This window comes from Epinephelus moara, chromosome 18 (genome assembly GCF_006386435.1).
Source record: "Epinephelus moara isolate mb chromosome 18, YSFRI_EMoa_1.0, whole genome shotgun sequence".
NCBI classification, from domain to species: domain Eukaryota; kingdom Metazoa; phylum Chordata; class Actinopteri; order Perciformes; family Serranidae; genus Epinephelus; species Epinephelus moara.
The window spans coordinates 20,308,746-20,326,336 of NC_065523.1; the positions used below are offsets into that span (position 1 = coordinate 20,308,746).

General features: G+C 42.0%; 1 protein-coding gene across 2 annotated transcripts in view; it reads right to left on the reverse strand.

The window, feature by feature from the left end:
• Positions 1 to 962: 962 nt before the first annotated feature.
• Positions 963 to 17,591, reverse strand: part of gcgra (glucagon receptor a) — a 64,376-nt gene continuing 47,747 nt past the window's right edge. For both annotated transcript variants that reach the window (XM_050069102.1, XM_050069103.1), the window contains exons 4-15: positions 13,985 to 14,092; positions 13,753 to 13,847; positions 13,531 to 13,625; positions 12,794 to 12,983; positions 11,839 to 11,998; positions 11,569 to 11,629; positions 9,718 to 9,787; positions 8,431 to 8,519; positions 8,184 to 8,328; positions 6,475 to 6,516; positions 2,121 to 6,378; positions 963 to 2,083 (exon numbers count right to left, since the gene is read on the reverse strand). In XM_050069102.1, coding sequence (XP_049925059.1) covers positions 6,013 to 6,378; positions 6,475 to 6,516; positions 8,184 to 8,328; positions 8,431 to 8,519; positions 9,718 to 9,787; positions 11,569 to 11,629; positions 11,839 to 11,998; positions 12,794 to 12,983; positions 13,531 to 13,625; positions 13,753 to 13,847; positions 13,985 to 14,092 — 1,421 coding nt within the window. In that variant the 3' untranslated portion in view covers positions 963 to 2,083; positions 2,121 to 6,012. The remainder of the gene's footprint in view (positions 2,084 to 2,120; positions 6,379 to 6,474; positions 6,517 to 8,183; positions 8,329 to 8,430; positions 8,520 to 9,717; positions 9,788 to 11,568; positions 11,630 to 11,838; positions 11,999 to 12,793; positions 12,984 to 13,530; positions 13,626 to 13,752; positions 13,848 to 13,984; positions 14,093 to 17,591) is intronic.

The following is a 17,591-nucleotide window of genomic DNA, read 5'->3' on the forward strand; positions in this document are numbered from 1 at the left end:
AATCCTTATGCCCACCCCACTCGGACTTTTGCTGCCATAACTTTTGTTCCTGTCCTGCCGCATTTCCCCCTGATACTGCCAAGTGCCATTAATTTATAACGCCAACTGGGTGTGTATCATGGTGACGCTAAAGGACAGCTTTTTTTAGTCAGTGTCTGACACTGCAGTCACTGCCCAAGTGCCGGGTTTCGATGACCTCAGAGTGAGACCGGGTCCGAATAGCTATGTCCATTTTTTCATTTAATCTAGAAGCTGGTTTAAAAATTTTGCAGCTAACAACTATTTTCTATGTAAAGATATGATGGAGCATTGGTGTCCTGAGTAGAGAATGAAGTCACCCTATCTCTGTGTGTGTTGTAATCCAGCGCATCCCGCTGGCTAGTTCATTGCGGCCGCTTTGCACTGCTCTCATACTGTGGTTACCGCTGATATCAGGACAGTGTTATTCATAAACATCATCGGCTCTGTCGGCACAAGTGCATTGTTAAGCGCTGCTACTGGAGTTAGCACTGTTATAGTTCCATGTTGAGAACTGTGTCCAGACAACTCACAGGCTTTGAACTTCACATGGAACCTCTTTAAATATTGATGCACAAATGAGCAACAACTGAAAACTTTATTACAGAGTTACAGAAATGGTCAGACACAGCCCTCTAAATTCTGACATAACTCTTTCTGAAGTTTTTCAACCATCTGGTAAGCAGCTCTTAGGGATACTGTTAAGTTGAAATTGGGTGGTTTCAATATGTCAGTGTGAGTTGACCAAACCAGTGACTCTTGGCCAAAAGTGAAACCACATGTGCTGTGAAACAACAGACCTCAGAGTTGAATCAATACTCACCCCTCTTGTAAACCAGCCTGCAGGACCAGCTAACCATCACAACTTGGATCACCAAAAAGCCACGAAAGTTGATCTCTACATTATGAATATTCACCAGTACAGAAGACACAGCAACTTAAAATCCTCTTTCACTTACATTGTAATTTATTCTTTCACCATTTCAACAATGTTTGATAAGCGGACACAATATATGATGAACTGTATACACCTGAACACAGCCAGTTATAACTGAACTGTTCCTCACAGCAAATATACTGTACATAACCATTTGTAATAAAAAGGAACATACTGATTTGGGCCCTTTATAGAATACATTCAGACAGAACCACTCTGGTCCAGAAAGGGGAGTGACCCAAGCTGCTGGCTTCAAAGACATACATAGTTATGGTCACAGCTTAAAATACATATATTAGCTTGAAATAAATTTAGAAATATATTTTGACCATACTTATATACTCTACTGAATACGATTTTACTCAAGGTGCACAACATACCTGTGTTACTGTTTCAGTATCCAAACATTTCTCCTGCTCTGGAAAACATGAAAAACACTGCAAACGCACCTCAGGGCACCAGCAGCGCCAGCATGTGTGTCATGCTCCCAGCTCAATTCTCAGTATTTGGTATCTGCCTGCACTATTACAATCCTCAGCAGACGCTGATGAAAAATAGCCTCAGCCTGCAATTTTTTATTTATTTTTTTTAAGCAACTCAACACCAGCACCTGGCTGAAGCGTAAATGCACAGAGCTATTATCTGAATGACAAACATGCTGCTGTTGTGCTCTAATTTAGCTCTGAAAATGACAGAGGAAACACTGAGAGTCGCTTCTATAATAAAACACAGAGCCGTGGCTTCCTGATGCCGCATATAGGTACAGCTTCATGTGTCATGCGTCACTGTCAGAGTTGGGTATAACGCGTTACTTTTTGCAGTAACGAGTAACCTAACGTGTTAGTTTGCTGTTTGAGTAATCAAATACTTAAGTACATTTTCAAACAAGACATCAGTTACTTCCGTTACTTTTAGAACGCTGGTCCTTCAGCTCCGTTAAACCTATCAGACTCAGGACTTGCATTATACCTGGTACACGCTACATGCTGGTATTCACCAATTATCCCCGGTCGTCTTTCACGGCGTGTGTGATGTCATCGGGTTATTCTTGTCCTATTTTTATTACTTTCACGATTATTTGAGTCACTGTGTCTGTTCACGTGCCAGCCGACATGTTGTTGTAGTCACCTAAAAGCATCGCCAGCCGACATGTTGTTGTAGTCACCTAAAAGCATCAGCAGATGGAAAGAGCTACATTACAGCTACAGGAAGTTCTGAAAAATGTTTCAGAATAAAAGCCTATTTAGAAAATGGAGGGATTCTCTCAGCCGAGGTTATAAGGGGCTGAGTGTGTTGAGTTTGAAATGACGGTGCGATATGTTAACTTTACAAAGACAACGGAGTGGATAAAAAGTAAATATATAAACACACAGAGGGATTAATAAATAATGGACCGTCTATAATGTAGTTTGTTTCAAATGAAGCTGGGAGCCTCTGCAGTTGTGGTGAGTAAAAGCCCCGCCGCTATTTGTTAATGTTATTACTTTATGTCCGACCGTGAGGATGTACCATTGTTTGCTAGCTTGATGCTAATGACAGTAACGTTAACTCAGCGGGTTGACAAAGTGCCTCTGCTGTTTCACACCATCATTTCCCCCTTTTACTCTGTGTGGTAACATCCCTAGAGGAAATATTAAAAACGCTGGGGTGTTGTTGTCATACAGTTGTCTACGGCAGCAGATCGTTCTGTGTTTCTACTGGTCAAAGTGACGGCTGTGATGGGAGAATTGGATCTCAGTGAAGGGCAAGTGGTCCATAACTTTAATTTTGGAGACAAAAAAATGTAGGCTTAGCGCCCTGTGGTCCATTGCCCAATAGGAAATGTAGAATACTCAAAAGTACTTTAAAAGTGCTTGAGTTACTTTTCTCAGGGAGTAACGTTGGAAGTACTTTTAAAGTAATTTAGTTACTTTACTCAGGGAGTAACGCAGTAAAGTAGCTGGTTACGTTTTTAAAAAAAAGTAATGCTGTAACGTACTTTGATTACTTTTAAAAGTAACCCTTACCCAACACTGGTCACTGTGTATTCTAGAGTGGGACTGACAGTGACCTCTGACCTCTGTGTGCAGGCAGTTGTGGTTTATATCAACTCATTGCTTATTTGGCTGCACCCTGCGATTCATCCAACTGTAACACCTCCACAAATCTGGAATACTGAAACTACACACAATCATACTCACCTGAGAGTACACACACACACACACACACACACACACACACACACACACACACAGACATGCTAAGACATATATTGACAGCAATCAAATAAATCACCTGTATAAACACATATGTACACACAACATTTATCAATTATAAATTAACATTGTGCAAATAGTCATACATACAAAGTCATGATGAGTTAGCTCCTGCAAAAGATTTAGCAACTCAATGTTTAATCAATGCTCTGCGGGAGGCTTGCCTTCTTTAAAGGTCCAGTGTGTAGGATTTGGTGGCATCTAGTGGTGAGGTTGCAGAACTGAAACTTCTCCCATGTGCCAAGCGTGTAGGAGAACTAGCCAGTGTTTGATTTGTCCGTTCTGGGCTACTGTAGAACACCATATAAAGCTCCATGAAAGAGAACCTACTCCATGGGTGTTTCTCAAAGTCAAGGATCTTTTCTTGGGAGGACCCGTCCCCGCACTCTGTAATGTTGTTGTACAATTTTAAACAAATGTATCAGTATTGTCAGAATCACGTGACTTTTAGAGAGAATATATTTCTGGATGGTATTTAAGAGTAAGTGGAGAGTAAGTTCTAAATTGTAATTAACAGTATATACTCAGACTCACAGACACACAGAATCACTCTGTCATTTCAAAGTGATCCATATTTTCTGTGTGTATCACCACGCACACTCCGCCACACTAATACGAATAGCAGATCTGATCTGATGAGCCGTGCTGCTCTGAAATAGCTGACCCACTGCCTGCACATGATACCGCCAGGTAATCCTCTGAAATAAGTTCACCTCAAAACAAATGAGTGATGCTTTATCCTGCAGGATATTCTAATGTGTCTACTCTGGCCGTCCTCACCGCGATTCCCCCCCAAAAATATACCTATTGAAACTGACAGAATGAGAGTGGTTATCATGTGAATAGTCGGGGGAGGAGGGGAGGGGGACACTTAGCGCTCCATCTCTGCTGTGAATTATTCATTTAAAAACTTTTATGTTTTATCTAAATCACATTATTTCAAACAATCTCATTTGGCAGTGAACGCATTGGAAAGTGTAAATTATGAGGTTTCTGTCAATATATTTTTCACACTTGTATGATGAAAACTCCTGGAGACATTAATCCAAATAAATGACATCTATCAGTCCATCGTGAAACTCGGAAGGATCCTTGACATTGGAGCAGTCCCTCAGCGGGGGTCTATGACATAGCGTCCTTCAAATTCAGCCGTTTGAGGATCCCTCCTTGACTTTGAGAAACAGCTCATTTAAAGATAACGAAAACACAATGATTCTTACTTTAAGGTGATTAGAAACTAATGAAAACATAGTTAAGAGTATTATATACCATTATTGTCAGTAAATGCCCCTAAATCCTACACTCCTTTAAACCTTTAAAAAGCAAATGCAGTGTATTCAGAGGCAAATGTACCACTGCTAATTTGGCTTTCTTTGTCACTAGAATGCTGTTTGTTCTACTTTTAGGGTGCAGAGTTTTGTTCTAAGTGTCCACAGCGCCTGCAGACCCAGGATAAGGCTGAATATTTAAACACTGTGTATACAGAGTAACTGGGCCGGGCAATCATTAGCAAAGGCTTTCAGAGAGAGGAGATACTGATGTGATGTCACTGTGCGGCACCCATCCTCTGCGAATGACTCACACAGCTTCAAACTTGAACTCACTAAATATGCAAAAACTTGCAGAAACAGCCGTGTGCCAGAGATGTCATGTTACTCTTGAGTCACGGTGTTGAATTCATACTTAATGCATGGGCGGCTTTACAGGTCATGTCTATATGCTGTGTATTTTTATCCTTGATATGAGTGCACGGTTTCCCCTGTCAGCTTTCGTCTTGAGGGCTGAGTGGGCTCCTGTGTGGAAGTTTATATAGTTTCATGCCAAGGCGTTTGAGTCAGAAAACATCTTGATGGCACGGGGAAGAGAAATCATATTTAATGGCACAGAATTGCAACTATCCCCCCTTGGAAAAACAGCTGGCACATTTACACAGTTAACTGTAGCACTCTGCAGTATCCAAGATTGACACCTATGTAAAAAAAAAAAGACTTATTTTTATTGTAAAACACCTAGTCAAGCGATGATCGTTATTTATAATTCACTAACTCTTGACCTCTTGTAATGTTTGTATAAGCCAGGAATGACCTGGCGAGAGCAGCTGCCAATTTCCAATGTCCCCTGGATGAGGCTGTTTGAACAGCACTGTGGTCACCTTACTGTATGAAGTACAGCCAGCACAATCTTTTCTGTACATGTTCATAAAAGTCAGTATGGACAAGAAAACCATTTACAGATATCAGAGCAATGAAAAAAAAAAGGAAAACGTCTCTGTTCCCTACCATCTTGTTTTGAGTCACTTGTTTGGTCTTTTTTGTGTATGCAGTTCAATGTCCAGCTTGTCTTTAACCTCCAGTACCACAAAACACACATTTGATACACAACACGATTTAAAGCAGAGGCTCAAGCAAGGACCCTGTTTCTTTTTTTGTTTCTGTAGTTGCTATTTGAGGTTTCAGGTTTTTTTCTTATTATTTTACATGGCTTATCTGCCTTGAGATGCTGTCGTTGCACCGTTCAACATGCAGTAGTTTCTTTCGCTGTATGGCAAACGTCTACAAAAATCCATTCGCAAAGCTCACAGAACATTAGACACCTCAGTGTGAGAGTCTGCGGTAATATTCTCCCTTCTCTGGCTGCGTGCCCGCTTGTGCTCCCAGCGACACCAATCTCTGGGCAAAGACTGCTCTGACAGATGAGTCTATCAGCCCAGCTCTTCGCAGCCACGCAGGGAGGTATGTCAGAGCCAGATGAGAGCTCACGGCCGTCCAACTTTCTTCGTCGAGTTCTCGCTCCCAGTGCCTTTCACAGGTGGCTCTCCATGTTCTCTCTCTGACCCTCGCAACACTGCACCTTGTCCGTAGGGCTGATGTCCTCCAGTAGGGTGCAGTTGCTGATGGTTCCCTTGTGAACCGGGGAGGAGCCCTGGTCTGCCTCCTTACTGTGGGCCATACCGTTTTGGCATCCACCCACGAGCATGTGCGTCTCCTCGGGGCTGCAGACAGGGGAAGAGCTTTTGGCGATGTCTGGGAGATGAGGCAGTCGAGAGACGTGATTCATTAGGCTGGCTGTCTTGGTGTTGGGGGTATTGCTGTAGGTGTGGCGGTACTCCTCCTCGATGTTCCTCCCTAGCTTCCAACGCTTCCACTTCTTCAGGATCTCTGACTGCACCTGAGGAGAGACAAAAGCAGACGTTATTAATGTGATAACGGGCGAAAAGTTGGGGGTCGACAAAGGTGTTTGTGTTGTGCAAATGCAGACACTCACTTCTTTGTTGACAAAGCAGTACAAGATGGCCACCAAGAGACCCTGTGGAGACAACCAGTACTGAGTCAGTCTGATAGAAATAGAATGAGAGTAGAACAGACAAATCAACATTGCAAGATACTCAGAGCAACGGGCATTTACCGTTGCCATTGCAATTGTATAGTGGGCTAACTTCAGTGAGTATCTTCTGTCTTAAGTGTAAAGCCTCATGTCTGCACTTGTCGTCTCTGACTTCTTACTGTCCTCTCTCTGTCGCCCTCTTCATCAAGGCGATTCCCCTGGTGGTTGGCTATAACCTCGACTCACGTCATCCGTGTCCTCATAGCAAAGAGGTCACTGTCATTATGTCACAGTGTGACACAGCCAGTTAGCAGCACAGATAGCACATTATACTAATGTAATCCCTCCTGACACTTGAGTAAATACAGGTCCCGGGGGAAGGGAAACTCAGACATGCAGCGACTGGACGGATCGCTGAACAAGCTCATCTTGAACGGCACTTAGACACGATGAAAGAGTAACTTTTTACTGTTAGTTTAGTAAAGCGTGAATGCCAAGATTAGAATTTGATTCGAAGATTGATGTAATTCTTCCACTGAATCTTGTTAGATTCTTGTTAGATTGACTCAAATTTGAGAACAAAGGCAGTGATTTAAACTTGTTTTTTATCCTGTTAGGCATGTCTTACCCATTTATCTCCCTCATCGTTCATTTCACACATCTTCCTCACATGCATTATATGCTGTCTTTTTCAATTTTGTCTCAGTACGCTAACTACAGGGGAGAATTATGAACCATAAGATGTCCCACCAATTTCTCAACTCTCATCTACACCCCTGATCTAAGCTGAGTGATGCTGAGCTATTCCATAAATGATGCAGTCTTTGTTTTTGTCTGAATTACCGCCTCATGGTTATATGCCCCTGCGAACAGTACAAGTTGCAATTACAGTTACATTCATGCCTGTGCAGGCTCAAATGCTACATATTCTAAAATGTGAATGCTTCACACACATCTTCAACCCGGCTGCACAAAAGATCTGTACAAACACCAAAGTTTCAAGGTGGTCATCCAAGGTTAGTGTCACCAATACAGTAAACGACCAAATGTCTTCCCTTCTGCTCCTGAGTCTTGGCGTTCAACAATGGACAGAAAAGTGTTTTTGCAGAACACTATGATGTCACAATGCCATTTTATCCTGTTTGACATAAAATTTTGTCATAATTGTCACAATTAGTGTTTGAATTCTTTAGTTATAGCCAAGAACATGTTTATGAGGTCACAGTGACTTTTGACCACCAAAATCTAATCACTTCATCTTTGTGTCCAAGTTAACATTTGTGCCAAAATTTAGAAAATTCCCTCAAGGCCTTATTGAGAAATCACGTTCACGAGGATGAGATGGATGCAAGGTCACAGTGACCTTGACCTCTGACCACCAAAGTCTGGTCAGTTCTTTATCAAGTCCAAGTTTATGATTGTACCATATCTGAAAAAAAATTCCTAAAGGTATTCTTGAACTATCTGCTTCACAAAAATATGATGGACGCAAGGCCATAGTGACCTTGACCTTTGATCACTTAAATCTAGTTAGTTTATCCTTGAATCCAAGTGGACGTTAGTGCCTAATTTGAAGAAATTCCCATGGGGTGTTTTAAAAAAAATTAATGAGACGGAGAGACAAACAGATGTATAACCCGAAAACCAACCTGGAAGGAGGAGAAGAAGAGGTCGCTGAAGAGCTTGGTGAGACGAAGCCCGATGGTGGCTTTCGTGGACTCGTCCATCACAAAGATGAAGACCATCTGATGGATGCCCAGCAGAGGGATCAGGGTTAGAGTCGACTTAGCCAACCTGAGACGGAGGGGGATGAGAGACGAAGAGAGGGAAAGCACAGAATAAGACGAGAGAATGGTGCGATGTAAATAGCAAAACTGTTGCAACACTTGAACTCACCTGAATTTGTAATCTGTGTATCTCATTTGGTGTGCTCGAAGTTTTGACACAAGAATTTTGATGATATGGATGAAGATTAGGAAGTTGATCTGTGAAAGAAAGAGACAGCGGTGTTAATGATAATAACAGACAAACAGATCTTGAAGGTCATGCAGGTAGTTTTGGTTTTATGTGCAGGGGTTTAGAGACGATGCCAAGCTGAAACTTTGCTCAAACAAAACATACAATAAAAGGTACTTCCAATAACTTATGCAGGTAAAACCAAAACTACCAGTGCGGGCTGATTCCCATAGTGGGAAGTGCAAAACATTTTTGAATCTAATTTGAGTGAACTGGCCCTTTAACATTATTATTTACAGTAGAGGCACATCAGGGAAGCCTCTGACACGAGCTGACATTTAAAGGATCAGCAGGTGATTCACTAATGAAAATCACTTATGACGTGACATTTATATTATAATTAAGTCTTTGCTGGTCATTTGGCTTCAACAAAGGAAGAGAAAGGACTTAATTTGTACATACGGTCATGTGTGCAGGCATTTTGTGTTTATTAGAAACACAGTGCTACTCCACGTACTGTGTATGTACCCCCTCAATGTGTATCGGCATGAACACTGTATGCATGTTATTTCATGTTTGCCTAGACTTTGATCTTTGACCAGTCAGTAACAAAATCACATGCTCTTGCAGCGACACACGCACATACAAGTGTTTACTACTGAGCTTTCTGCTCTGATGTGCACCCTGTTGGGACCAGGACACAGAGGGAAACACTGAAATGGGAAGCAGCCCTCACGTCTCTGCGACAACTCAAACACAGGAATTCCTGTGAGATACAGGCCACTTAGCAAAAAGATTAATGCATGGAAAATGCCAGGATGTCTGTGTAACTGGTCTGGCATAAGAGCCATGACAAATGGGACTTATGTAAAAGCTCAGAACTGACCTTTGCAGAGCACATCTACGATAAAGGGCCTGGTCATGGCGTGAATAGAGTTTAACTGTGTTAGCAAAAATCATATTTCTTTAATCCAAACACTTTTGACTCTGAAGATGTTTCACAGATGTTCCCCCTACAGCACAGACAGCCTTTTACACTTCGTGAATAAATGAGGTGTATTTAATATTGTATACTATATGAATGGGGAAAAGCAGAAATGTAAGAGTGGTGGGTGAATATGAGAGGTTTTAGTGTGAATGCACTTTTTTGTTGATGTGAAAGGAACTTGTGTATTGGTAAATAAGCAGGAGACAGCAACAGAATAAGAGCGAGGAAGGTGAAATTACCACAACTGCCAGCAGTATCGGAGAACGGATGATCCACCAGTAATTCATGTTTATATTTTGGCCCCAGCACCTGGGAGAAAAAAAAAGTGTTGGAGGGAACATCAGTGAGACGACTAGAAACACCTTTCAAACAGGTTCACTCTGACACACAGGCTTTCCTCTCTCTGGCAGATGAAATGCCAGCGACGAACGACACCAGACATCATTGGGTTTTTAAGCTTTACATAACAACACATTGTGTCTGCGGTTTTAGAAAGCGCAGCTTTAAAATCCCTTTCACCCCCACTACGCTAGACCTTTAGAGATTGCATAATAAAGGTTGGCAACATGAAATATTAAAAACGTGCCAACACAACTCCTACTCTGACTTAGTTTTTTATTACTGGCATCCTGCAGAGGATAAAACGCGCCTGTGTGAAAAGTTTAATTACAGCAAACTCTTTGTGTACTAGTGATGGACGGAGTTTATAAGTTTATATTAATAAAGATGAAATTTTAATACATCGATGCAGCATCCTACTTTTACGTACGTAGGCTGTGTGCGCTCATTACATTGTTACAGAAATATCACTGTCCAACAATTTGTCATTTGAGGGGGGAGTAGCAAACTTCCAAGTAACCTTTACAGCCTTGTGCTGCATTTATGTGATGTCAGAATATTTCCTTTGTCTTCATAATCAATGTGTTGTTAAACGCTCTGAGCCATCAAATAAAACACATCTTCTTTCTAAAGCCTATGTTGTTTCCACATTACAATATCAGCTCATGAACAAACCAAAGTCAGAAAAACCACCATTGTAGGAGCACAGGAATACACTGCTGGCATTGTCTGACAAGGGCTCAAGTCTGATTTTATCGGTCCCAGGTTGTTCATTCAGCGCTGTTCCTGCACTACACTATGACACCTTACAGATTCATGAGCACAATATGCACAATAAGCAAAATATTTGTGTGTTCAATTTTTGCCCATCCCTGTTGCGCAGTAATTACTTGTTGAATTGCACATGAGCTGCTGAGTATCAACGGGACTCCCTGAGAAACTTTTCACCCAGATCACCCTCACTTTGTCAAGCTCTGTGACCTTTGTGCAGAACAGAGATCCTGAATTAATGAGAAGTTGGACTGTGTGGTAAAGTACGAGCTAGTTTTATTTCTACAGCTTGAAAAATTAGGCAAACTGAACAGAATAATATGCACACAGTATGAGCTCAATTTTATTTGTATATATGGTCTGAAACCTGTTTACATGGATCTGATAGTCTGCCTTGTAAGCCTGTTTGGGCTGGGCATTTTGATGAGAGGTACTACACTGATAACAGAATACAGAGACCCCTCCATCTCAGTGTTTTTTTGCCCTTGGATGTAATTTATTTAATCTAAATGTCCGTTTATTTTCACACTATTTAATTGTACATATTTTCCAGTGTAACATGATGGTCAATTTGAGAATTTATTAGCTGTCGGGTAAAAGTCAGTTAAAATTCTGCAGGGAAGTCTAACGTAAGCCACGTTTGTATCTTTATAAATCGATGAAAAAACATAACAAGATATCATCTCTGTTTGAAGTTCCTGTTAAGCGTGAGGTCTCTGGTAGGTTTAATATGGAGTTAGGGCAAAAACGAGGTTATTAAACAACATTTTAGGACATAAGGCACCGCCCCTGGGTGGAATTACAAGTTTTTAGGGAGTCCATCTGCAAGCTATTTTTCTGATAAGAGGTGTTGTTATGAGTGTGGAATTACCACAAATTAGCTTAAATGTAAAATGTTTCGCAGGGTCTGATAGCAGCTATGGATGGAAGGAGTGAGTAAATAAAAGAAGAGAGGGAGACAGAGGACTGTGGACACTTACTCTTGATTTTCGTATAAGTATTTAGCGATCACCCAGGGCACGAGGAATATTAACGGGGTACCTGTAAAGAAATGAGAGCTGTCTAAATGCAAAACAGTCATTTCGTACACCAGCGTTATAGCTGTTTACGTTTTTCTGATCTCACTGAATTTCCTTTCATGCACAAAGTGTCATACAGCACATAATTACCTTGCATCCTCTGACTTAATATTCCTTAATATACTCAGACACACCTAAATACACACTCGCAGACACTTAGCAGCAGCTCACCCCAGCCAATGCACAGGTAGATTTTGAAGTAGTTCCTCTCTGTAAACACAGTGATGACCAGGAGGTTGTGGAGGTAGATGCCTTCCACCAGCAGCCAGTAGCTGTTGGCCATGATACTGTACTGCATCATCACCATGGCGATGCGGCAGCTCACCGCCATCTGCAAGATGGCAAAGAGGTTTATTACACACATGCTGAAATATCGAGCTGTCTGATGCTGAGCGTCATTTAGTGATGTGGATGGTGAGAGCAGCGCCGCAGCAGATGGGAGCTCCTTCTGCCGCCAGGATTCAGGCTATGTGCCAGCAGCCACGAGATTTTCCAACAGCAGCAACTTTAACCTCAGCCACATCCAGCTGTGACCTCCCAAACAAACACAAGTACTCTACATATCAAATCACATGGCTGACCCTGGCCCCTTTTATGAATAATTAGCGGCTACAATTATCTCTGTGGTTACCATTACCCCTCACAATAGAGTTTCATTGTACTGTTATACAAATCATAATGGTAGCATCACATACCCTGCTACTATTCTTTGTACAATCTTTATTAGCTCTTATGCAGTTTGATGTTTTTATGTTCTATTATTATGTGCATTATTCATAAGGTATACCATAGACTGTATGGGGTGCACAAGCATAATGGCTACATCAAATAAGCAGCATTATAATGAGTACTTTGATGCAGAGCAGTTCAGCTGCAGATAATTAAATTATTAAAGACACAAAAGCAGCTTTAAGTGCTTTTTAGTTCTATTCTGTTTGGCGCTGTCCCAAATTTTTCACTTTATAACAATTGCTGCAGTGAGGAGGGAGGTTAAATGTTATATTTTGCTTTTTAAAATTTCAAAACTCTCTCTCTTTCTTCCCAAAAAAGACACATAACTCTTCCTGTAGCAAAAAGAGAAAAACAAATGACTCCCTTTGTTGTTCAGCTACAGATCACCACTGACCTCGTTGTTGACCAGCAGCTCCACTGGAGGAATGGACGCCTGGGGAAATCCCTGCTCCTGGTCTCTGCCAAGGTCCCGCAACGGTATGTTGGCCTCCAACAGAGCGTCTTTAATGAGGATGGACAGTGCTCGCAGGATGAAGGAGGCAAACAGGTTCATGTGGATGTTGTTCCTCATGCAGTGCAGTTTTCTTATGAATGAGAGGCAACAATGGTCAGTCCCTTTTCCACCGCAATAATAAACTACAATATAGCTTTCTGATTAAAGGAGTACTTTGACATTTGGGGAAATATGGTTAGTCACGTTCTTTCCATGAGGCAGATGGGGAGATTGATGCTACTCTCATCCTCAAAATTTAACACCACTGTTTTGATTTTTGAGATACAATAGCCAGATGTAAAAAGCTAACAAACAAAACTACAACATAGTCACATGATTTCAATGTCACCACCACAAGGAGGCTCTAAAGCTGCATTAGGCGTGATGACGTTCTGTAATCTAATTTCCACAGCCCTAAATTGAGGCATCTAATCAAAAAGCAATTCAAAAAACACATTGACTTCGAGATGAGGGCACCAGAAGTGAAAAAATGCTAACACATTTCTGCGTTTTAGTACAAATTCCTGCTGCAATTTATCAATTTAAATGTAAGTTTTACCTTTCCAGCTATGTCAGAATCTACTGGAATTGTTATCTTATACTTCTTAGAAAAGATTTCAACAAAAAATCATCATTACCCAAAGAATATGAGGATGCCAAGCGCCAACACCAAAGCCACCAGTGATAAGGAATAGCCCACTGTGTACATGATCCGAATGTGGCCATAGTACTGCTGCATATTAAAACACAGACAGACACGTTTAGATGTATTTCCTATATTAGATTTAACAGGAACATCTCATATGTGCTCTTTAAATGCTTCTTCGTTTCTGTGAAGAATAACAAGAGCTATTTCTTACCTGACTTGGATTATTAAAGTCACACTCGCTGGTATTCTTCGTAGTTGCCCACTGGCCGTTTGCATCACAGTCCTGATACACCATGCCATGTTTAACTTAACACACACACAGACACACACACACACACACACACGTGGTCTCTGTGATTTACAGGAGGCTTCAGTCATCACACACAGCTGTCAGCAAAATAACGGCCATACAGTGTGTATCTGCTGACCCAAGTGTCTCTTACCTTTATGGTACCATGGCAGATACCACGGACATGGCACACTGACAGTGGTGTTGGGGAGTCCATCAGGCCAACAGGCATAAATGTCAAATTCCCTCTGGCACACGAGGCCTGGAGATGAAAGAAAAAAAATTAATATGGGTTGTTTTTTCATACAACAACAGCCCTCACACACTATGTTTTTGTCTGTATCTATAGCCTGGAGTGGTCTGAGGCATTGAATACAGTAGCATGTCTTTGAAGTGATGGCTGCTGGTAGCCATTATGGCGTCTGTACGCCTCATGGTCTTTCATCTTGACTTCAGAGTCCATCGATGACTTCTTTCTGCTTACACCACACCTTTCATCTTCTCAACAGAGAGTGTAAACAGCGCTGGCTGTTAGTGTATGGACAGGATGTTCAGGTGTTAAAAGTCCCATCTCCTCTACGCCTGCTCTACACTCATGGGGGTGACAGGACAGGTGTATGAGTGCCACAGAGTGGTGTGATTTTGTGCGCATTGTGAGAAGCAGCCTTTTTTTTTTTTCAGAGTTGGAGCGTCTGTGTTCCTCACCTCTAGTCCACAAGCTAACAGACTATAATGTACCTGAAGGGCAGCATTCTCCGTGCAGTTAAACGCTGCTGATGGAGCGAACTGAATCCAGAGAGCAGAGAGTGTGGTGCAGCAAATAGAAAACTGTGAGCGGCTGCAAGCAGAGTGATTATACAATGGTTTGAGCAGGGAGCGGAAATTGCTGCCGCTCCACAGTCTGGTGACAGCGCGACCTAATCATTACCAGCTCTACTGCATTAGGTAGTTGCCACTGCACCACAAGGTGAGGGTGAATGCTGAATTTCTCTCTCATGTGAATTCAAATTATATATATGAAAAATATCTCTTGTATATCTAACGTCTAAGGAATGTTGTCAGGGCAGCGGAGATGATTTAGGATTCATAGCGTATCATAATGCTGCCCTTCAATGTTTCTCTAGATAAAAACTTTAATGCCTACAATCTTTATTAATTGCAGAGGGTACAGTCAATAACAGGTGGGATTTGAGATGGGATTTCAAGGATGTTATGCTGTCAGACTGTCGAATGTGTGGAGGTAGGGAGTTCCAGAGCCTGGGGGCAGTGCAGCTGAAAGCCCTGGCACCCATGGTGCTGAGGCGTGAAGTGGGGATGGTCAGGAGAGCAGCAGAGGAAGAGCACAAGGAGCGGGAGGGGGTGTACTCCTGGAGGAGGCCGGAGAGATAGGTGGGAGCTAGGTGGTGGAGGGCTTTGAAGGTGAGCAGAAGGTTTTTGTACTGAACAGGGAGCCAGTGTAGTTGGACGAGAATGGGCGTGATGTGGTCAGAAGATTTGGTGCAGGTGACGATCCGGGCAGCAGAGTTTTGAATGATTTGAAGCCTGTTAATGAGTTTGGTGGGAAGGCCAGAGAATACCGCGTAACAGTAATCAATACATGATGTGACAAATGTATGGACCAAGCCTTCAGCGCTGGACTGGGACAGTGATGGGCGGAGTCTGGAAATGTTGCAGAGAAAGAAAGCAGTCCAGGTAATATTGTACTCTTGGTTAAAATAACTACTTCTGTTACGTACAGGATGTAAGGATGTCACGTAACATGATGTAACTATGTAAAGACCAGTAGGAAGTCAATGGCGGACATGAACAGCGGTCTACAGAATGAAAGTGCAGTGTTTGTTGACCCATCCTAAACCCTAACCTTGGCCTCTGACTTGATAAGTGCCCTTTTTCTTTTAATTATTTTACAATTTAGTTTTTAAATTTGGCCCATGCCATCAATTCTCACTTTGAATCATGTTGTATGCACGTGCTGGACACCCATGTGAGTGTAGCCCCTTGACCTCCCTTTTCAACTTCCCTTGTTGTCACAGCTACCACAGTTCCTTCCTTTATGGACAACCTGGTAATGATAATGTTTGCAAGCGTCTGCATTGTTCTTACTAGTATGAAATTAAAACACTTTTAAAACATCTCAATACAGCCAGCCTAACATAGGCAACAACACACCATTTTGCTTAACAACAAGTAAGATAGCTTGCTGTAAAATCACACTGTCTCGCTCCAACTCTCTCGCAGATTCGAGGTCACCAACTGCCTGAAACGGGCAAAGACAGATGCCTAATTTGCTTTCCCACTTCCATATGTCTCTATAAACCAAAACTCAACTCAAAATAATGTTAACATCTCCCACACTGCAGCTCTGGTAATTCATTTAAACTAATTTGATGTGCTTGACGAACATTGCGTGCACAAAGATGCAAAGGAACAGATGAGGAGAGGAGAGCTGCAGCCGCTGCATGTGTCTGTTCTCTGCAATTCTTTTAGAATATTCAAAGCTTATTTAGAAGGTAATTTTAAGAATTAGTACGTGACTGATTACAGAAGGAGAAGAAAATGGGGAGAGGAGGAGAATGTATTGAGAAGAGGAGAGCAAAGAGAAAGGAGTGGAGAATAGAGTGATGACGAGGAGGAGAACACAATTGGCCTGATTGTTGCAGCTGAACATAGGCATTTGGAGTGTAGATTGGCTGGTTTGTTGCATTATTACTTTTTAATTTTGTTGAGACTTGTTGAGTGGTTATTGTATAGACCACTAAAGCGTTCACAGTGTGGCATTGTTCTCTGTTGTTGCCTGTTATTGATGAATGTAGAGAGGGAATGTGTAGGTGTAGCAGCTGCAAGGTACATCTAGTACAGACCTTGAGAGAGCTCATATGTAAGCCAGACAGACTCATTACTGTGCACAAATGTTCTGTCTGTACATAGTCCTCAAGAGCCTTTCAGGTGCTTATAGAAACTTCTAACACATAAAACTTTAAGCACACAGTTTTTCTTGCTCGCAAAGGTGTGCCCTTTTTATCAGCTTGAGCACCTGCCCAAAATGTCCCTGCATGTCCCCACCTAACTTCTCTCTTGAATACCTATGGGGTCATAACACTAGAAGTATGCTATACAGGATTGTCAATAACTGTTGGCTAACAAGCTCGCCAGCTAAAGTGAAAGAGAGTCGCTCTTTGTTTGGCATTTTCTGTGTCTCTTGGATGCTTGCTCTTAATGGTCTGGCACCTTTTATAAAGCCCTGTCCTCACCTAAGTGCTGTAGGGGTACAGATCTAAACACAGAAAATAAGAAAATAGAGAAAGAGGCCAGAGTCTCTGCAGAAAAATACACTGCCAAACACTGGGTCATAAGTGGTGAATGAGAGGGATTACTGCACATTGTTTTATAGGAAAATCCTGCATTAACCACCGCCCATTGCGTGACAATGTTGAACCAGGGAATTCATGTCTCCACCAGGACAAAGAATCCTAATTGACTTTCAACTGGCACTGTTTCTGTGGTGCTGACATGTTGTTTCAACACAATACATTCCACCACCGTGTCATGCTAATGGTGTTAAGATCATCGAAATTTTTAAGTATCTCTGTGAGACCAGGTCGCAAAGAACACAAATGACGAAGACTTTCTTTATGCTTTATCCATTCACAATTCTCTCTCTATCCCACTCCCACCACTTCCACCAATCAGCTGACTATGGGTGCTCCCTCCTCCGGTTAGCCAATTAAACTTTGCTACAGTCTCCTTCAGCCATTCGTGCT